This window comes from Manihot esculenta, chromosome 9, assembly GCF_001659605.2.
Source record: "Manihot esculenta cultivar AM560-2 chromosome 9, M.esculenta_v8, whole genome shotgun sequence".
Classification (NCBI taxonomy): Eukaryota; Viridiplantae; Streptophyta; class Magnoliopsida; order Malpighiales; family Euphorbiaceae; genus Manihot; species Manihot esculenta.
Window position 1 is genome coordinate 35,197,922 of NC_035169.2, and position 21,306 is coordinate 35,219,227.

At 37.7% G+C, this 21,306-nt stretch overlaps 3 protein-coding genes and 2 non-coding genes across 5 annotated transcripts; 4 read left to right on the forward strand and 1 right to left on the reverse strand.

The window, feature by feature from the left end:
- Nucleotides 1-8,842: 8,842 nt before the first annotated feature.
- On the reverse strand, nucleotides 8,843-14,202 carry LOC110622023. Its single transcript, XM_021766364.2, has 6 exons — nucleotides 13,362-14,202; nucleotides 12,630-12,732; nucleotides 11,683-11,738; nucleotides 11,428-11,592; nucleotides 9,209-9,322; nucleotides 8,843-9,132 (listed from the first exon to the last, which is right to left on the reverse strand). The coding sequence occupies exons 1-6, from the start codon at nucleotides 14,058-14,060 to the stop codon at nucleotides 9,040-9,042; spliced, it is 1,230 nt and encodes a 409-aa protein (XP_021622056.1). The 5' UTR covers nucleotides 14,061-14,202; the 3' UTR covers nucleotides 8,843-9,039.
- A 183-nt stretch (nucleotides 14,203-14,385) lies between these two features.
- LOC122721195 (40S ribosomal protein S24-1) lies at nucleotides 14,386-17,156 on the forward strand. Its single transcript, XM_021766365.2, has 5 exons — nucleotides 14,386-14,561; nucleotides 15,301-15,342; nucleotides 15,847-16,017; nucleotides 16,710-16,796; nucleotides 16,907-17,156. The coding sequence occupies exons 1-5, from the start codon at nucleotides 14,490-14,492 to the stop codon at nucleotides 16,946-16,948; spliced, it is 414 nt and encodes a 137-aa protein (XP_021622057.1). The 5' UTR covers nucleotides 14,386-14,489; the 3' UTR covers nucleotides 16,949-17,156.
- Nucleotides 15,022-15,107, forward strand: LOC122724716. Its single transcript, XR_006352169.1, has one exon. It is a non-coding gene; the product is annotated as a small nucleolar RNA SNORD24 (small nucleolar RNA).
- Nucleotides 17,157-18,697: 1,541 nt separating the features above from the next.
- LOC110622024 (40S ribosomal protein S24-1) lies at nucleotides 18,698-21,103 on the forward strand. The gene is made up of 5 exons (XM_021766367.2): nucleotides 18,698-18,858; nucleotides 19,452-19,493; nucleotides 19,758-19,928; nucleotides 20,645-20,731; nucleotides 20,838-21,103. Exons 1-5 carry the CDS (start codon nucleotides 18,787-18,789, stop codon nucleotides 20,877-20,879), a joined length of 414 nt encoding a protein of 137 aa, XP_021622059.1. The 5' UTR covers nucleotides 18,698-18,786; the 3' UTR covers nucleotides 20,880-21,103.
- Nucleotides 19,161-19,248, forward strand: LOC122724718. The gene has a single exon (XR_006352171.1). It is a non-coding gene; the product is annotated as a small nucleolar RNA SNORD24 (small nucleolar RNA).
- Nucleotides 21,104-21,306: the final 203 nt, after the last annotated feature.

Sequence of the window (21,306 nt, forward strand, 5' to 3'; positions counted from 1 at the left end):
TTCAGTATCATCCGGGTAAGCCGAATGTTGTGGCAGACGCCCTAAGCCGGAAGTCACTAGGCAGTTTATCCCACATATCGGCAGAGAGGAGACCAGTGGTGAAGGAGTTTTACAAGCTCATTGATGAAGGTCTACAGTTAGAGTTGTCTGGTACCGGTGCTTTAGTGGCTCAAATGAGAGTGACACCTGTGTTTCTGGAGCAAGTGGCTCAGAAGCAGCATGAGGACCCAGAGTTAGTGAAGATTGCCAAGACTGTTCAGTCAGGCAAGGATAGTGAGTACAGATTTGACAGTAAGGGGATCCTCCGCTACGGGAGTCGATTGTGTGTACCAGATGACATAGGGCTAAAAGGAGACATTATGAGGGAGGCTCATAATGCAAGATACAGCGTTCACCCCGGAGCCACCAAGATGTATCAAGATTTGAAGAAAGTTTATTGGTGGCCAGCGATGAAGAAAGAAGTGGCACAGTTTGTGTCAGCCTGCGAAGTGTGTCAGAGGGTGAAGCTGGAACATCAGAAGCCGGCTGGAATGCTTAACCCGCTACCTATTCCAGAGTGGAAATGGGAGAATATAGCTATGGACTTCGTAGTGGGGTTACCGGCGGCGTCCAACAGATTGGACTCCATATGGGTGATTGTGGACAGACTCACCAAATCTGCTCACTTCATCCCTGTCAGGAGTGGCTATTCTGTGGACAAGTTGGCGCAGGCATATGTGGATGAGATCGTCAGGCTGCATGGGGTTCCTGTTTCGATAGTGTCGGATAGAGGGCCCCAGTTCACCTCCAGGTTTTGGCGGAGTCTGCAGAATGCCATGGGTACTAGATTGGATTTCAGTACTACCTTCCACCCCCAGACGGACGGACAGTCCGAAAGGACCATCCAGACTATCGAGGATATGCTCAGAATGTGTGTGCTGGACTTTGGCAGTTCTTGGAGGCAGCATCTACCTTTGGTGGAGTTTGCCTACAATAACAGCCATCATGCTAGCATCGGGATGGCTCCATATGAAGCTTTGTATGGGAGGAAGTGCAGGTCACCTGTTTGCTGGGAGGAAGTTGGAGAAAAGGCCTTGGCAGGGCCTGAGCTAGTAGAGATCACCAGCAGGGTGGTACCCATAATCAGAGAGAGAATCAAGACTGCTGCAAGCAGACAAAAGAGTTATGCAGACATCCGCAGAAGACAGGTAGAGTTTCAGGAGGGGGATCTGGTATTGCTCAAGGTGTCTCCAATGAAAGGAGTGGTTCGTTTTGGGAAGAAAGGTAAACTAGCTCCACGATACATCGGACCCTTTGAAATCTTGCAGAAGATTGGGAATGTGTCGTACAAGCTAGATTTGCCTGCTTCAATGGCAAGAATCCATCCGGTTTTCCATGTTTCAATGTTGAGGAAATTTGTGTCAGATCCGGGCAAGGTTCTTAGTGAGCCTGATGTGGAGATCCAAGAGGATCTCACCTATGTTGAGCAGCCAGTACGGATCCTAGACACCCAGATCAGAAAGCTGAGAAACAAGGAAATCCCGATGGTGAAAGTCCTATGGAACCACCACAATATGGAAGAGTGCACCTGGGAGACACGGGAGTCCATGCTCCAGCAATACCCTTATCTTTTTTAAGGTTAGTTTCTTATATGTTTCATGTGTTTTATGTGTATGATATGTGTATGCCATGCTATGTGTTAGTTGAGGAACATTCGGGGACGAATGTTCTTAAGGGGGGAGAATGTAATACCCGGCTAGACTTCGGTATCGGAATTCCTACCGTACGGTGGAATCTCAGATGTCGGAGACCTCTAGAAGGGTAAAACCATGTTTTCATGAAATGTTTTAATGTTTTTGATGATTTTAAGTAAAAAGAAAATGAGTTTTTGCATGAAAATAGCATTGGAGAAAAGCTCAGGTTCGGCCGCCGAAACTCAAAGTTCGGCAGCCGAACATGCATGCGTTTCGGGTGAGCCTTAGGCCCCCAAAGGCATAAGTGAGGGAAGTCCAGGTTCGGCCGCTGAACCTCAAGTTTGGCCGCCGAACATGGCATGCATGCGAAGGCACATTCGGCCCCCGAACGTGGCCTGGACAGCCACTATAAAAGGGTCCCTTATCCGAAAACGGGCGAGCTTTTCCCCATTTTCGGCCAAGGTGAGCTCCCCGCCGTCCCTCACCGATCTTTGATGTTTTTCCTTTAGATCTTTCAAGTTTTTCATTTGTTTTAACCTTGTTTTGAAGATTTGAGCTTTTGAGCAAAGTTTTGGAGCTTTGAGGTTCAAGAACTCAAATCTCTCCCAACTCCAAGTTTGGTCACCTCTACTCTCGATCTTCAAGAGGTAAGGGTCGATCTCTAGCTTATATTATGTTTTAAGTAAGTTTTATGAAGTTCATGGGGGTAGAATGCATGTTTAGGTTATAGTTATGTTTATGGGTATAAATGTATGTTTATGAACAATGTGGCTTGTAATGTGTGTTTGATGTGTTGTAGTTGGGGTTTTAGGTAGTTTGAGACCCCTAGGAGCTTGTATGCATGTTTTGGTTGAGCTAAATGCATGATGGTTTGAGTTTGGAGGCATTTGTGCATGTTTGAACCAAGTTTCTGCCCTTAGGGAGAAACCAGGTTCGGCAGCCGAAGGGACTTTCGGCCGTCGAACCCTCTTGTGGAGGCAGCCTTTGGCTGCCGAAGCTTGCCCCCGAAAGGAGACTTTCGTCTCTGTCTGGGAGTTTCGGCCGCCGAAAGTACCGCCGAACATGCATGAGTTTCGCCTCTGTCTGGGAGTTTCGGCCGCCGAAGGTGCCGCCGAACCTGCCTGACTTTCGGCTCTGGAGGGACTTTCGGCCGCCGAACCTACCGCCGAAAGTGCCCTGTCCAGCCTTTCTTTGTATATTTTGCATGGATGTTTTGAGATGTTTTAGGGGGTTTTTGGGGGATGTTTTCAGAGTCATGTTATAGTATGTTGGTCCCTCATTTGAGTCCACCTGTGTAGGTTTGGACCCGAGGAACCGAGGACCTTAGCAGTGAGTCAGCTGCTTCAGTCAGTGTCAGAGCTAGCCTGAGGTGAGTGGAATGACTCTTATGCTTTTAAATAAATAAATAAATCAGTTTTGAGCATGTTCATGCACCACGGATGCCATGTGATATTTTAGGATGCTTGCATTAGAAATCACGAATATGTTGCATTGCATAATATGTCGTTGATGTGGATGAATGTTGAATGATCCATTAGCCCTCATATGTTATGATATGATGATATGGTATGGAAGTCCAGGTGTGGCCTGCACTACGCCCCTGGCACTATGTAAGAGAAAGACCGGATGTGGCCTGCACTACGCCCCCGGCACTATGGATTATGTATGTTATGTTATGTTATGTATAAGAGAAAGACCAGGTGTGGCCTGCACTACGCCCCTGGCATGATTGGAATATGTAGAGGGCTAAATGGTGACAAGTTCATCCTTAATATGATTAGTTGTGATGTGATGCATTCCATGATAGCATGTGTTTTAAATGCTTTACTATTCTGCTCACTGGGCTCTAGTAGCTCACCCCTCTCCCAAATTTCTCAGGTTTGCAGGTACAGGGTAGACCAGGAGGTCAGCAAGAGTTTTGAAGTCAGTTGTATGTAATAGTTAGAATGTGGACATGACATATTGTATAATGAGGCACAGATATGTAATGTAATGATATTAAGGTTAGAAGTGTGCTTGACCATAGTATAATGTAATCCCTTTTTCAAACATGATCTTAATGTTTAATGATGTCCATTGTTTAGCCAACTCAACACCTGTTATGCCACCCATTGGGGGCATTGATGAGATCCTACAGAGGGGTCAAGTTTATGATTATGTATAAGTTCAGTGCATGCACAGGTTGAGTTTGGTGTATGATAGAGTGTATGAAAGAAAAGTTTTAAATTTTTATGTATGATTGTTGATCATGTATGGGATTAAACAGGTTACAGGTTACATGTCAGGCTTGCTACGGGTCCCGGCGGCCTTAAGCCGATCTGGATCCTAGCGCCGGTAGCGGTCCGATTTTCGGGTCGTTACAGTAGGCATCTCTCTACAGACCTAGACATGAACCTATTAAGTACTACTACACTCCCTGTGAGTCTTTGTACATCCCTTACGCAGGTCAGCTTAGGCATGTTCAACATGGCTTCTACCTTTTTCGAGTTTGGCTCTATGCCTTTCCCACTAACCATGTAATCCAAAAATTTCTCTCATCTAATAAAGAAGGCACACTTCACAGGATTCAACCTCATTCTATACCATTGCTGTAATACCCGGCTAGACCCCGACATCGGAATCCCTATTTCTCGGTGGAATCTCGGATGTCGAAAACCTGTAGAAGGGTAAGACATGTTTTTCTAAAATGTTTTCAAGTGTTTTAAGGTTTTAAGTAAGAAAGAAATTGAGTTTTGAAAGAAAAGAAAGTTTTGAAGGAAATTGCCAGGTTCGGCCGCCGAAAGTGGCTCCCTTTTGCTGCCGCCGAATGTCAAGTTCGGCCGTCGAACATGGTAGAGTTTTGGAAGCACCTTTGGCCTCCGAAGGTGGTCTGGCCAGCCACCTATAAAAGGCCCCATGTCCGAAAATGGGCGAGCTTTCTTCTCCATTTTCGGGCAAAGGTGAGTCCATGCCCTTCCATGGTTGGTTTTAATGTTTTCCTTCAAATCATTCATGTTTTGATGAGTTTTAACTTGGTTTTGAAGATTTTGAGTAAAGATCAAGTTTTGAAGCTTGGAGACCTCAAGGGTTAGTTTCTCTACATCTCCAAGCTTGGATCGTCCTTCCTCTCGATCTTCAAGAGGTAAGAGTAGATCCTCACCCTCTTCTATGTTTTAAGTAAGTTTTGAGGGATTTCAAGGGTATATGATGCATGTTTAGAGTAGATTTAAAGTGTTAGGGTTTATGTGGGTTATATGATGAAATGTATGTTATTGTTTATTATAATGTAATGTTGTTGGGGTATAGGCTAGTTTTAAGCCCCTAAATGCTTAAGAGTGTGTTTATGCATGTTTTTGCATGGTTTGGTTTGAGATTGGAGGATTTGGGAGGCTGTTTGTGCATGAGAGGCTGAGTTCTACCATTCTGAAAGAACTCAGGTTCGGCAGCCGAAGCCATGTTCGGCCGCCGAACCTGCCTGTGGTGGCATGTTTTGGCCGCCTAAACTCGCCCCCGAAAGTTGGACTTTCGGCTCTGGAGGGGAGTTTCGGCTGCCGAAGGTGCGTGAGTTTCCGATCTGGAAGGGACTTTCGGCCGCCGAAAGTGCCCTGTTCAGCCTTCCTTTGCATGTTTTCTATGAATGTTTTAAGGTGTTTTAAGGGGTTTTTGAGGAGTTGTTTAGAGTCGTGTTAGTATATATTTGGTCCCTCATTTGAGTCCACCTGTGTAGGTTCGGACCCAAGGAACCGAGGACCCCAGCAGTGAGGTAGCTGCTTCAGAGTCTTCTTAGAGTCAGCCTGAGGTGAGTAGAATGGATCTTTATGTTCTCAAGCAAATAAATTTCGAGCATGTTCATGCATCACGAATGCCATGATATATATATACTAGGGTGTTTGCATTAGAAATCACGAATATGTTGCATTGCATATTATATTGTTGATGTGGATGGATGTTGGATGACCCATTAGCCCTCGATATGATATGATGACGATGATACGGTATAAAAGTCTAGTGAGGCCCATTCTACGCCCTTGGCACAGAGTAAGAGAAAGACCAGTGAGGCCCATTCTACGCCCCTGGTACATTGGAATGTTATGTTATGTTGTGTTAAGAGAAAGACCAGTGAGGCCCATTCTACGCCCGTGGCACCATTGGAATGTGTAGAGGGCTATTGGTGACAAGTCCATCCTTGATGTGATTTGTTTGTGATGTGATGCATTCCATGAAAGTATATGTTTTATAAACTGTTTTACTATTCTGCTCACTGGGCTCTAGTAGCTCACCCCTTTCTCTTAACCCCCAGGTTTGCAGGTTCGGGATAGACCAGGATGTCAGCAAGAGTAAAGATTTTGTGGATGTAATAGTTAGATGTGGACATGAGAAAATAATGAAAGATATTGTAATGTAAAGTATTGTATTTAAATGTTATGAGGTCTAGAATTGTGCTTGGCCCTAATGTTATGTTAATCCCCTTTTGTACATGATCATTATAAAATGTTTTAATGTTAAGAAATGTTAGACCAAGTTTGATGTATGATGATGTCCCACTAGAGCATTTGATGAAGGCTCTTGTGTAGGGTTTATGTTATGGTTATGATGCATGTAGGTCAAGCTTGGTGAATGAAAGAGATTAAAATTTTTATGTAAATATATGTTCATGTATGGGATTATCAGGTATGATAGGTTGTATGTTAGGCTTGCTGCGGGTCCCGGCGACCTTAAGTCGATCTGGATCCTAGTACCGGTAGCGGTCCGATTTCGGGTCGTTACAGTTGCAATAGCAGGAAGGCCTTTTCTAAGTCGGCTAGATATTGTTGGAAAGTTCAGCTTTTGACTGCCATATCATTGACGTACACTTCCATGTTTCTCCCTATTTGGTCTTTGAAGATTTTATTCATTAGGCGCTACTACGTAGCCCCTGCATTTTTTAGACCGAAAGATATAGCCTTATAGCAGTATGTCTCATCTTCTGTTATAAAGGAGGTCTTCTCTTCATCAGATTTATCCATTGGGATTTGAGGATACTCTGACATAGCATTCAAAGACGACAGATAATCAAAACCGACCGTAGAGTCGACCATTTTATTAATATCAGGGAGGGGATAAAAATCTTTTGGACAGGACTGGTTTAGGTTGGTAAAGTCTGCCTTTTTTACTAACACAGGATTAACCAACCACTGTGGATACGTAACTTCCCTAAAAAATCCAGCTTCCTATAACTTTTCAACTTCCTCTAACTTTTTAACTTCCTCTAACTTTTTAACTTCCTCCCTTGTGGCTTGTTGTTTCTCTTTGCCGAAGACTCTCTTTTCCTGTTTTACTAGCTTGGAATTAGGGAAGACGTTCAGCTTGCGGGTCATCACCTCGGACTTGATCCCCGGCATATCTAAGGGCTTCCAAGCGAAGCTTGAGGTATGCCCCCAGATTAAAGCCATAACAACTTCTTTCTGACTCCCTTCTAGGCTTGAGTTTATGCTGAAGACCTTGTCACCTTCTTCTTCAGATAGTGGGAAGCTCTCCAACTTGTTGACAAGTTCAGTCCCGGCCTCCGTCTTCTCATCTCTAATCTCTAGAACTTCAGGGTTTACTTCCTCTGGCTGGGTGTATTATTCCTCTACCATGGCCAAGTACACAGCTCTGGCATCTTCCTACCTTCGCTTGACAACTCCGACCCCTGCCTCAGTTGAGAATTTCATGGTCAGATACCGAGTGTTAATCACTGCTTCAATGTCGTACATCATTGGCCTTCCTAAGATAGCATTGTAGCTTAAAGGTAACTTCACCACTAGGAATACTGCATAGTGAATTCGTGACAGGGGTGACTCTCCTAGTATGAGGGCTACCTTTACCTTGCCTCCACTGCAACCGGTGTACCCCTTGTCCTTTTAACTAGGGCTTGGTCTTATATGAGCTGCTCTTCAGATATTTTCATATACTGAAAAACTCGGTAGGGCAACAAGTTCACCTTGCTGCTGTCATTGACTAGTACCTTGCGAACTCTTTGACAAGGTGGTGGGTGGCTTCTTGCATAACGACCCAAAGAATTCTGGAGAGGTCGTGCCTTTATGCATGGCCTCAACAGCCCTTGCCTCATCTAGCTCGTGTATCTGCAAAGTTTCGGAGATCCAAGAATGGGTCTAGACTCATAGTGTATTTTGGTAAATTTGATTTGTCTCTCCTTATTTCCTTTTATCCTTTTTCTCTTTTATCCTTTTGTGATGTGTGACCGTCGTCCTGTACTCTTATCCTCCTATCACATTTATGCTAGTTGTACGTATAGATGTATTGCGTTCTCTTCTTTCATCAGGCGGCCATTTAATTCCATCTGACACCACTTGGATACAATTTTGGGTATCACGAGATTTGTTGTCCCACGATGATGGATATTCGAGGCTTAGACCTCCATGGATAATTTTGCATTAAGCCCGGCCTACCTAAATAAACTTTGGGCTTGCATAAAGTGTAGAGCTGCGAATTGAACCTTCCTGAAACTTAAATCATGTCCTTTTAGCTTGAGTTTTTAAAGATGCATAAAGCCCGACTGTCCTCAATTTTTAATTTTGAATAAAAATTATATGAAAATTAATTCAATTGATTTTTTTAAATAATTCTTTTATTCAAAATTAAAAAAAAAATCAATTTTTTTCACTTAAAAGTTTTTTATTTAAAAAAAATTAAAATTATACATAATTTTATAAAAATTTAATTAAATTATTGTTTCGATTCGACTCAAATAAATAAATTTTTCATAAAAAAGTAGATAGATCTACTTTAATATTTTTTTCAAGAACCTGAGTTCATCAAGAATTTTGAAAGGTGGAGCTGTCCCGTAGAACCCAGGACGGAAATAAGTATTTGACAAAATGCTTTATGCATTTTGAAAGGCTGACAACACCAGCAGCAGCAACAGTGAGAAGCTAGCCTAAGTATCTTTACAGGCAGCGCCCGCGGGAATACAACACTTAAGATGCAAAGTCTATAAAAAAACATGAATGAAGCATTTCTCAAACCATTCACCTGGGTTTGATGAATCAATAAGGGCTTCTGATGACAGAAATTTTGGACAGTAATATTTATCAAATTAAGATGAACAATCTATTAGATGATTTTATCCATAATTACATTTCAACCAAAGCTTCATACACCAAATTCTCATGAACAAGACCAATATATAATAGCCACTGAATTCCCAGTGAGAAAACTAATGCAATGCCGTATATATTCATCATGGCTCTTTATAAGTTGAACAATTCAACACTATATAATGTCATCTATTCAATAAGAGATAAGTATGCAATCTCATACACAATCTTTATTCTATACAAAAAGCCCCTTAATTTCAAAAAAAAAAAAATGGAGATCCATGTTAATGCTATACAGTATGCACTTTTTATAGAGGCCTCAAAAGTGGATAATCTTCCAGCAGTTCCCTCTCTGTTAGTGTATCATTTTCATTTTGAGGGGTCCACAACACCTCAACTGCCTGCATGATAATAACATAGATTCAAGTTCTATATAAATCTACTAATCATTATTTAGGGAATTTGATGCATACTTACAAGTATTTTGCTGGAGGGAATGGAACCGAGTTTTTGCAATGCTTCTTTCAAGTCTCCGCTGCCATTGATGGTTGGCAATTTATGTACTCCTTCAGCAGCCACCAAGATAGTTATCTGAAAGAAATAAGAAAAAAATCCAATGTAGTAGACTCAAAGTTAGAAAACACAGAAGGCAAGGACTAGTCACATTTCCAGTTCTAACATAATTCAAACTCGAAGACCAGTCAACTCTTTGACATAACATCATGTTAATAAACGCTATAATTTGATAAACTTCCACATCTGATTTAACAGATATCCAAGAATCACATAATATTCTCTGAAGGAAGCATCACAATTTACTGCACCCATTTCATGACAATGAAAAACTTGACACAGAGGATAAATCCCAATCGCAGTCTTGAATCTTGATACAATTGTTGGCGACCGACACTTGAGGGATGCTGACAGATTTAATGAAGTAGGCCAGAGATTTTTTTCTTTTAATTATTTATACATTATCTTTACTCTACTAAAATAGCAGAAGCATAGTGCATCTGAATTCCATCCTAACCTTCAAGAAGAATATCAAAAACTTTCCTTGATGCTATTTTATACTGTCCTTTTCATATATCTACAAATAAAAGGGAAGAAAACGATCATTTATTACCTTTAACATGGAACAAAATAACAAAGTCTAGTACCAAATTATGGGGCTTCAGCACATAGGACAATGTTATGACTAATAAGGAGAATAAGGGGGGCTGTGATTGTATGTGGAATAATTAAATAGTTAGGGTAGTAATATCGTAGTTGAGTAGTTGAAAGATGTTACCAGCAGTAGCCAATTCTGTTACAGCTGTAGATGATTCAATTAGGTTAGTTACTGAGAGCTATAAATCTCAGCAGAAGTTATCTTGTAAGACAACTAGTTCTGAGAGCTATAAATCTCTCTCTGTATCTAATTCTGCCTACTCTGCATTTCTCCCCTTTCTTCTATGCTCTTTTTCTATTTCTCTCGTCTTTCCTATCTTTCTGACTTGTTAGGGATTCAATCCTTAACAGACAACTAGCATCTTAGGCTAAAAGAATTTTAGGGATCCAGTTGCATCTTGGACAATGTCGTTAAAGGCGAGCTGAGGTGCCAGGCGAGGCGCTAGGCGAGCAAGGCGACCCTGCCTCGCCTCGCCTGGGCAGGCACTCGCCTGGCCTCGCGAGGCGCCAGGCAGGCGAGGCATCGCCTGGCGCCACATCCTCTTTTTTTTTTTAATTTTAAAGCATTTTAAAATTAAAACCCAAAACCCTTAGACTCTAAGTGTCCCGCGATATTCTTCTGCCTTCTCCAAACAGCAGCCATCGTTCGAGTCGACACCGGTCCTCCATAGGTATGTGTCTTGTCTCCTCTACTCTTTTTCTTCTTCCTTCTCCACCCTTCTTTTCCGTCCTTTTTCTCCCGATCTCCTTCTTCTCCGCCCTTCTTCAGTTCTTCTCCCGATCTCCTCCCTTCCTTCCTTCTCATTATTCTCCTCTCCACTTAATTGTATGTCTTCACTCTCCAGCCAATCTCTAAACAGAATGGGTGCTGTTGTTGTGAATCTTGTGATAAATGATGAATTTCAATGTTTATTTAGAAATTAATTATAATGGATGTTATTGATTTATTATTTGTTATTCATTTATTTGTGAAAACTTTTGTTTATTTATTAAGGACAACACTGAATGGGTCATTGGTGTTATTGATTTTAAATTGTTGCTTATTCATAATTTATTTTGATGGAGTTGATGATGTTGAAGTTAGTTGAAGACTAGAGAAATGAATAATAGATATGACTATGTGAATATTTATATTATATTTATATGCATATATCTAAAATATGTAAAAATTTTAGCTGTTGTCGCCTCGCCTCTCGCCTAAGGTGATAGGAGACCTTGTTGCCTTAGTATCGCCTCGATAACACTGATCTTGGATTTAAAATCAAAGAAACCAATCTAAGTTTTCAAATCTGTTTGCATCTTGAATTATCAGAAACAAGTTCTCAAATACATTATACAGCTGCATTTCCAAGGGATTCATGCCATTCATATTAGATATTGGTTATCAATGCTCAAAAACATCCAAATCCAAGCCCTGAAGCTGAATAATGGAACAAATAAATAACAACATCATGCCACAAAAAATCTTCATTCCATTATTTGCTATCAGATCTAAAACAATGGCAATTTCAGAGATGAAATCTTACCACTATATATTCATTGTTAAATCCATTAGCTCTTTGGCTAGATGTGCTTCGCTTTTTTATGTTGTTCACATTAACAAGTGTTTCTTCATCAAATTTCCCCCTTTCTTCAATAGAAAGTTGATTGAAACGTTTTTCACCATCCTCGATGCTTCGCTTCACATCCACCTGAAATATGCACAATAAATAAAGCATATAGGGAATCCACTTAAATCCTAATGTGAACAAAAATATTCCAGGAGAGAGCCGCCAACTTACATATGAATAACCAGATATGCAATAATCAGGATGCCGAAGCAAAGCTAGCGATGCCTCTGCAACCAAAAATAAATGCAATTTTAACCACTATTGGAGTGCTGATAAAACAGTAAAAGGTTTTATTCATTGCAACAACATGGTTTCACTGACATAACATAACTACTATCATGGTCAGCATGAATTGCACTTTGGCCAATTCATTTAATGAATAATGGATTATGAAAAGTGTCTAAGAGATAGTATAATGACATCATGCAGTATCAGAAAAAAAAAATGTTAGGCAGCTTGTTTGAAACAACGTTCATGAGGGGCCTTCACATAACAGGTTACTGCCTAAAGGAACTTTAAAAAAAAGAGAAAATAACAACTGCCTCAAGGAACTTATAACAGCCAGGTTGACAGAGAAGCATGCAATACAAAAGTAAATGGGATCTGTAGAGGCTTAAATGCATGATTAATGTTTTTTAGTTCTCCAGTCACTTTTCAGTACACAGCCCCACATAATGAGTTACTGCCTCAAGGAACTTAAAAAAACAATGGGAAAAAAAAACAAAAAACAACTGCCTCAAGGAACTTATAACAGCCAGGTCGACAGAGAAGCAAGCAATACAAAAATAAATAGGATCCTTAGAGGCTTCTAATGCATTATTAATGTGTTTTAACTCTCCAGTCACTTTCAAGTACACAAGCCTTCTTTTCTATAGGATTCCTTTGAAACTTATTATACACTTGCTTTAAGAGTTTTAAGATCCATGCCAGCCTTGTAGGAACTCACTAACAAACTCGTAATAATAGTAGGCTTGCAGTTGGGCATAAAAAGAGAGAAGAAAAGTTGGTAAAAGAAAAAGAAAAAGAAAAAGAAAAAACAAGGGAGAGGAAAATAATATCAAATCAAAATTGAATAAGCCAGACCAGAGAAAGAAAAAAAGAAGAAAAAGAAACTATACCAGTCAATACATAGCTCAGACCCTCTGACGAGGACGTATCTGCAATTTCTGCAATCCTATTGAGGTCCCTCTGAAGAGACCTCCCCATACCCAACAACCCAACCTAAGAAACAAATTGTAAAGGAATTTATTATTATAGAAAAAGTTTTCCTTGAATGAAAAAGTATCACATAAACAATAAGTGTATAATCAATAAATGAAAGAGAATAACCTTTCTCACAATCACAAAATACAATTATATCAATATTGACCGCTAATTCACTTTCATTACCAATGCATGCATAGAAAAATGAATCTTGTTTTTTCACCTCAGTGAACAATAAGCCATTTTTTCTTAAGGCTAAAGGTCTAATTGTAGTCGAACTTCCTGAATCCAAGCAGAAATTATTAGTCCTTGTACAACTTAATCATCATGATCATGATATTTGTAAGCAAATACTGAGATAAAACCCATGCAATATCCGGCATCTCAACCATGAAAATCATCAAAAGAACCAACTGCTTCATCCAGTCGCAAACCTTGCATAATTTGGCACATACACAATTATGGAATTACAGTGTTTTACTAAAAAAGCAAGAGGCAATTGCAAACCTAATTGTTTCGAGCCAAATGTCTCCAACACATCATTATGCATGTAGTAAACACTTAGAGAACATATATCACCACAATAGACTAAACTAACAGTCACTAAAACCTAACAACAAGTAAATAATTCAAGCAGCAGCCATTACCTGAAGTTTAAGAACACTTGTTTTCGCAGTGGCAGTGAGAACCCCACCCTCACTCCTGTCGGAAAGGAACCCTGAGACCAACATAAACGCCGCGAAACCCGCCAATATAAAAAATAAACTAGACCCAGCACCTACACCGACTCCCACAGCGGGACCAAAGTAAAAGCCACCACCACCAAAAGGCGACGGCGCATAGTACGGCACCGAGTACGAAAACCCACCACTGGACGTCCGAGGCACTGAATAGCTTCTAGACGATGACGAAGATGACCCAGAAAAAGACTTGCCACCCATTCTCCCACCGGAGGCAGCAAATGCAGAAGAAGGGTCGTACATCAATAAAAGCCCCACTAAAATCGCTGCAATCGCAGGCTTTTTAAGCACTTTCAGAGCTTTTATTATCGTACTATAAATGATTTCAAAAGGATTAGTTGTTATTAAGCTAGCAACGGATGTGGGATTGGAATTTGAACTCGAACTCAAACTTGGGGCATTGTTATCTGAGTTCGTTAAAATTTTATCCATGAAAGAGCACCTAACGCTGAATTTATCAAAGCTCTGACCCTTATCGCCGAATTTAGCAGGTCTGAGAGGGATGGGATACGGGAGAGAGGGAAGAGGACGAGGCGGGGATAATTGGATAGGGAGGCTCTGCCGCCATTTCAATGGGCTCGGTTCAAGCAACGAAGCAGCTGCCATAGAATTGGATACAAAAAAACAGGGTCCTTATTCGAGCTCAAAGCTTCAATTTTTTGTGGGATTGAGGAGAAATTGCAAGATATTTTACAAGGGAAGACGAAGAAATGTGGGCGACTGAGCCAGATGTGGCTTTCAATTTAAAACCTCATCTGCACTTGATTGGTTACTCAAGGAGGGAGGGAATCCAGGTTTCTTAAGTCACGTGACCGAATCCAAACATCACGTGATTCGACCCATGGGCCGATGAAGGCCATCTAAACAGGCCTAATTAGGATGAGTCTCGCTAGTCCATATGGGAAACCCTAAATTAAATGCTATAAAAGCTAGGGTTTTGCTCTTTGCAACTCTCTCTCCTTGAGCTGCTGCTGCTACTTGTTCTATCTGCCTAGAGTAAATCCCAACCAGGATTTGGCTATCTGATTATCAAACATGGCGGACAAGGCAGTAACCATTCGCACAAGGAAGTTCATGACTAACCGTCTGTTATCCAGGAAGCAATTCGTAAGCCCTCTCCCTTTTTCTCATACATTTTTCAGGCTTATTTCATTCAATTTCTTTCTTGCCAAACATCTTCTTACCACGCTTTTTTCAGTTTTATGGTTCCCACCGTGTCACTGATCTTCTATTAATAATAATGGAAGAAGCGAAAATGTTTTTAGATTTTGTCTTTTATCAATATCATTTAGCTTGCATATTTGTTTCTGTTAGATTTCTCTGTAGAGAGATTGCTAATTGATGTTAGAGCTCAAATGAATGTCAGCTCTTAGATGAAAAGATCAAATGCCTGTGTATGTGATTTGAAATGATGATGTATAATTGTTTTGAAGTCATTCTCTCTTCAAGTAGACGGACCATGGACTGGGGCTTTTAGTGGGGCTCAGGTGTATTTGTTTATTTCTTTCCCTCTGTTTTAGTATTAGATTTTTTCCTACTTTCCAAAAAGAGTAGGGTCTAATACATGTGCCAGTGATGTGAGAAAATATTTGCTACTCTTGATGGCTTTACGAATCCACATGATGATTCCTATCCACCAAGATCTCTGAGGCAATCTTTGAATTTTTATTCCTTCAATTTGTTAATCAGTGACTATTAACTTTTCTCATTGGAAATTTTCATTCTATGCGCACTGTTGCTATGTTTCTTGCTTTTTGTTCCAGTTGAGCTGCTTGTGGCCTAGTGCTATGCTTAATATTATTCAGCTGACGAGATTGATTCTTTTTTTGTCTTTTGACTGATGCAGATAATTGATGTTCTTCATCCCGGAAGACCCAATGTTTCCAAGGTATATCTTGATAATTTAAGCTTTGCTGTCATTTTCCAACTAATTTGTTAAGATCAATTCATCATTAGAAAAAAATTTAGTTGGTCCTATTTTGTCTATGTGGTTCTCCAACAGAGTCTTATTGCAACTAAGAGCATGTTTGGCATTGCATTTGGAGGCTTGAAAAAAGTGCTTTTTAGAAAATGTATCATATTAGATGCTATTGAGAAAAGGCACTTTGGGAAAAGTAATTCTGTTATTTTGATGTTTTTGTGATCATATTATGTCGAAAGTAATTTAAAATTATTTGTTAATATTTTCTAAATAGTATATTTAAGAAAGTTTTTTTTTCCAACAGCAATCCCAAATAGACCTTAAGTCATTACTTGGAGCATAGTTATGCTATAATCCCAATGAATGGGGGAAAAACATTACAGTTTCTGATCCAAAATTCTAAGTGTTGCATCTGTTCAATAACTCATTCACCTGGTTTTGTTGTTCATTTGCACTATTACTGTTATGAAGGCGGAGTTGAAGGAGAAGCTAGCAAGCCTGTATGAGGTGAAGGATCCCAATACCATTTTCGTGTTTAAGTTCAGGACTCACTTTGGAGGTGGGAAATCCACTGGCTTTGGGTTGATTTATGATTCAGTTGATAATGCAAAGAAGTATGAGCCCAAGTACAGACTTATCAGGGTAGGTTTTGCATATGTTAGTTTTATTCAGGTTGAAACTTTCATTATTAATTTCTTAGATTTTGTTTAGTTAACTTGCTTTCTCTTTTATATCAGAGCACAAGAAAAAGCTAACTAACTAATCTGTGACCAATATTTTTGAAATTGCTAAGAGGCCAAAAATGGCATTGTGAAGCTAAAAGATGAAGATTTCTCTCCTAGCTGCATTTTGGTTTCTTGGTTTGTGTCCACATCACTGCTGAACCAGCTTATTGTGTTTGGAAACTTTATTTATAGATTATGGAATGTCCACACATCCATGTGATGGTTTTTTCGGATTGGTCCTGTTGATTCACTTCCCCTTCTTTTAAATAGAAATACTTAGTTTTTGGTTAATATGGAGAGTGTTATATGTAAATGTATATTTGTTTGAAAAGTGAAAATAATCACCCAATTTGGATCATGATCTTCACTCACTTGTGAAATTCATGGATATCAATTGGGTTATTGATATTTAAAAGAAATTGTGTTTCTAGGTTATGTAATCTTTCTATATAACCAGTGCATGCCTTGATTTGGTTTAAGTAACTTGGTAATCTTTCTATGTAATCTTTCTAGGTTTGATTGATATCTAGTTGCAGTATAGTAGTTGTTCTTGTCCTTGTTAAGACGTTGTTTGTTTGCTTTCTTTAAGTTTGTGTCCTCTTTTTACAGAATGGACTTGATACTAAAGTAGAGAAGTCAAGGAAGCAACTGAAGGAGAGAAAGAACAGGGCCAAGAAGATTCGCGGAATAAAGAAGGTAAGACTATTTGTTTCATTTGTAGAGTTCCTTGATGTTGGTCTACTATGTGGCTTCTAAAATTTTCAGCGATGGAAAGTCATTGCTTATCATTATTCTCTTTTATGCAGACAAAGGCTGGTGATGCTGCCAAGGGAGGAAAGAAAAAGTGATTTTTCAAGGATTTTATTATCTACATATTGCCCATATCCACCTATTTGGTTTTCGTTAACAGTTCTCTAGCATGTAGGTGAATTTTGAATGGAATCTTTTATTGTCGGTGTGGATGTTTGTCATTTTCCATTATATGATTTTGAGTACTTTGCGGAAGACGAGTTTTGATGTATTGAATAGTGATAAATTTTCTGTTATATTCGGTCACTAACTTGTTGTTGACTTAAATTTTTTTTCCTTTTTTTTTAAATTTAAGATTTACTTCTTTACATAATGTTCCACTCTTCCAGGATTTGAATGTAATTGGAGACGATGCTTTCTGAACACGTGAACGGAGGAAAACCCCTAATTTAGGTTTTATTTAACAAATAAGTATGGTTTTAATTGCATCAAGGGGTTTCAACTAATAAAGTCTTTTGTTTTATTAAAAAAAAGCTAAAGTTTCCACTTTCTAACCATTCAACTTATTAAAAGTTTTGAAAGAATGACTAAAGGATTTAGTGATTAAGAAATGATTTTAAATAGTTGAAATAAAATAGAGCTCCTCTAATGTACTTGATACTTATCTTTATCCGAAGTTGACAATTTAATGATTGTATTTTTAGAATGTAATTTCATTGATAAAATATTTTTCCAATCGAGCTAAATTGACTTTGGGTAAAAAATAAAATTAGGTTTTATTTGTTTTGTGAAAAAATCTCGACTTCTAAGAAATTAAGAAGTAATTAAAAGTAAACTCATCAAAAATAAAATTAAATAAGTTAAAAAAAGTGATTTATTTATTTTTATAAAAAAATTAATTTTTAAAAAATTAAAAAATAATATTAATTAAATAAATAATTTTTAAATTTTTTAAGTGAATTATTCCAACTAAGACTTATTATAATTTAAATATGATAAGAATTACCAAGAAGCTAAGGTCTGTTTAGTACGCAACAAACGTTACGGCATTGGAATATGATATTCACTCTCCATAATTTTGCGCAAGTATAGTAAAAAACTAACGAAAGTAAGATATTTTTTAATGATTACTCTAGAAAAATTGTAGTAGCTGCCTCCAATCAGTCCTTTATTCTCTAAGTTGTTGCGCTAAAATTAATTGATTTATTAAACTATTTAATTTATTATTTTTATTTAATTGTTAAAAATTAAATAAAATGGTTTATATTTTTCAATTTATAATTAATGATAAATAGATATTAAGTCTTATTTTTTTAAATAAAAAAATCAATTAATCTAATCAAGATACCTTTATATTTAAATACAATATTACAATAATTTTAGAAATATTATACATATGATTTATTATATATTTATTTATAAATAGATATGGACGCTGTTATACTAAAATTTTTAAAATTAAAAATTAAATTAAATCGAATCAAAATAAATAAAAAGTTAACTTAAATTTTAAAAATAATTCAATTCAATTAATTTTTTTGATTTAAATAAAATATTATTCATCAAAGCATATTATTTTAATTTTTGTCATTTTTTTATTATATTTTTTATTTAAATAATAAAAATTTTATTATTTATTTTAAATTAATTAACTATTTTTATATTATTAAATAATTATTGTAATTTTAAAACTCAATTAAAATGCGTTTTCTGATTAATTTTAACACTCTTAATGCTACTAAACCACAATTAGAAAACTAATTAGTAACTAAATATAATAATTTTTCATTTAATAATTCTTTTTTCCGTAATATATGTATATATCTCTATATATATAAGCTAGGGTTTTACTCTCTGTTGCTCTGTCTCCTTTAGCTGCTGCTGCTGCTACTTTGAGGGAATCCCAACTAGGACTTGACGATCTTCACTATCAAACATGGCGGATAAGGCAGTAACAATTCGCACAAGGAAGTTCATGACTAACAGACTGTTATCCAGGAAGCAATTCGTAAGCCTTCTCCTTTATTATTATTTTTTTTCTCTCGTACTTTCTTTCTGGCCTATTTCATTCAATTTCTTTCTTACCAAATATCTTTTTAGCACGTCTTTTCAGTTCTATGGTTCCTATGGTGTTACTGATATTAAATTAATGATAATGGAAAGATTGCTAATTGATGTTAGAGCTCAAATGAATGTCAGCTCTTAGATGAAAAGATTAAATGCCTGTGTATGGGATTTGAAATGATGATGGTGTAGGATTGTTTTGAACGCATTCTATTTGCAAGCAAAGGAGAAGCAGAGTCTAATATGTGCCAGTGATGTGAGAAAAATATTTGCTACTCTTGATGGCTTTAAAGAATCCATTTGATGATTCCTGTTCACCAAGATCTCTGGGGCAATTTTGAATTTTTATTCCTTGGATTTGTTAATCAGTGACTATGAACTTCTCTTCCTTGGAGTTTTTCGTTCTATGCGCACTGTTTGCTATAGTTCTTTCTTTTGTTTCAGTTGAGCTTTGGATGGATAACAGTGGCCTAGTGCTGTGCTTAATGTTATTTTTGGGATGATTCTAATTTTTTTTTTCCTTTTTGAGCAATACAGATAATTGATGTTCTTCATCCCGGAAGACCCAATGTTTCCAAGGTATATCTTGATAGTTTAGACTTCTCTCGTCATTTTCCATTTAATCTGTTAAGATTAGAAAAATATTTTAGTTGGTCATATTTTGCCGGTGTAGTCCTATTTGGAGTTTGAAGCAGCTAAGCCATTACCTGGAGCACTGTTATGCTATAATCCCAAATGAATGCGGGGAGGGTATTACTATTTCTGATTTAAACTTCTAAGTGGAGAGTTCAATAATTTATTCACTCGGTTTTGTTGTTTATGTACATCATTACTTTTATGAAGGCGGAGCTGAAGGAGAAGCTAGCAAGCTTGTATGAGGTGAAGGATCCCAATACAATTTTTGTGTTTAAGTTCAGGACTCACTTTGGAGGTGGAAAATCCACTGGCTTTGGTTTGATTTATGATTCAGTTGATAATGCAAAGAAGTACGAGCCCAAGTACAGACTTATCAGGGTAAGTTTTGCATATTTTAGTTTTTCTTCCGATAGAAACTTTCATCATTAATTGCTTAGGTTCTGTTTGGTTAACTTGCTTCCATTTTTATAGCAGAAGGCAAGAGAAAGCTAGCTAACTAATCAGTGACCAATATTTTTTATATTGGCACAAACTCTAAGAGGCCAAAAATGGCACTGTGAGAGCTAACTAATCACTGCTGAACCAGCTTATTGTGTGTGGAAAGTTTATTTATAGATTATGGAATGTTCACACTTCCATGTGATGATGTTTTCTGATTGGTCCTGTTGATTCACTTCCCCTTCTTTTAAATCAGAATATTTAGTTGTTGGTTAATATGGAGTAATATGGAGTGTTTTATATAAATGTGTATTTGTATGAAAAGTGAAAATAATTACCCAATTTGTATCATGGTCTTCACTAACTAGTGAAATTCTTTTATATCAATTGGGTTATTGATTTTTAAAGAAATTGTGTTTCTAGGTTATGTAATCTTTCAATATATGCAATGCATACCTTGTTCTCTGATGGTTAAAGTAACTTCAATATATCCAATGCATACCTTGTTCTCTGATGGTTAAAGTAACTTCAATATATCCAATGCATAACTTGTTCTTAGTTTTCTTGGGTTTGATTGATATCCAATTGCGGTATAGTAGTTGTTCTTGTCCTTGTTGTTTGTTTGCTTTCTTTAAGTTTGTGTCCTGTTTGTACAGAATGGACTTGATACTAAAGTAGAGAAGTCAAGGAAGCAACTGAAAGAGAGAAAGAACAGGGCCAAGAAGATTCGCGGAATAAAGAAGGTAAGGTTATTTGTTTCATTTGTAAAGTTTCTTGATGTTGGTCTGCTACTATTTGGCTTCTAAAATTTTCAATTATGGATGCTCATCATTATTCTCTCTTATGCAGACAAAGGCTGGTGATGCTGCCAAGGGTGGAAAGAAGAAGTGATTTTTCAAGGATTTTATTATCTACATATTCCCATATCCACCTATTGGCTTTTCTTTAATAGTTCTCTGGCATTTAGGTAACTTTTGTTGTTAGCGTGGATGTTTATTTCTTCTCATTTTCCATTATATAATTTTGAGTACTTAGCAGAAAACTAGTTTTGATTTTTTTTTTTTTTTTCCAAACAGTTTTGATATTGAATAGTGACAACTTTTCTGTTACATGCAGTCACAATCTTGCTGTTAACGTGGTGATCTTTTTTTATCTGAAAAAATGTGTAAAAATTTGTCCTGAAGAATAGGTAAATGTGAGCTTTGAAATCTTTAAATAAATTCGACGGATATAATTGTTTTATGTCTTGCCAATTTCTTTTAGCCACGTGCCTCTCTGGACTGGCCTTTTGAAGTGAAATTAGTTTTTCTTTTTGTCG

Bases quoted from the DNA above. Each gene is read 5' to 3' on its own strand.
- LOC110622023 (XM_021766364.2), bottom strand. From the start codon at position 14,060: ATGGCAGCTGCTTCGTTGCTTGAACCGAGCCCATTGAAATGGCGGCAG. The intron at 11,593-11,682 runs GTAAGTTGGCGG...TGCATATTTCAG, and splicing joins GCATATCTGGTTATTCATAT to GTGGATGTGAAGCGAAGCAT. The intron at 9,133-9,208 runs GTAAGTATGCAT...ATTATCATGCAG, and splicing joins TTCCCTCCAGCAAAATACTT to GCAGTTGAGGTGTTGTGGAC.
- LOC122721195 (XM_021766365.2), top strand. From the start codon at position 14,490: ATGGCGGACAAGGCAGTAACCATTCGCACAAGGAAGTTCATGACTAAC. The intron at 15,343-15,846 runs GTATATCTTGAT...ACTGTTATGAAG, and splicing joins GAAGACCCAATGTTTCCAAG to GCGGAGTTGAAGGAGAAGCT. The intron at 16,797-16,906 runs GTAAGACTATTT...TCTTTTATGCAG, and splicing joins AGATTCGCGGAATAAAGAAG to ACAAAGGCTGGTGATGCTGC.
- LOC110622024 (XM_021766367.2), top strand. From the start codon at position 18,787: ATGGCGGATAAGGCAGTAACAATTCGCACAAGGAAGTTCATGACTAAC. The intron at 18,859-19,451 runs GTAAGCCTTCTC...TGAGCAATACAG, and splicing joins TGTTATCCAGGAAGCAATTC to ATAATTGATGTTCTTCATCC. The intron at 20,732-20,837 runs GTAAGGTTATTT...TCTCTTATGCAG, and splicing joins AGATTCGCGGAATAAAGAAG to ACAAAGGCTGGTGATGCTGC.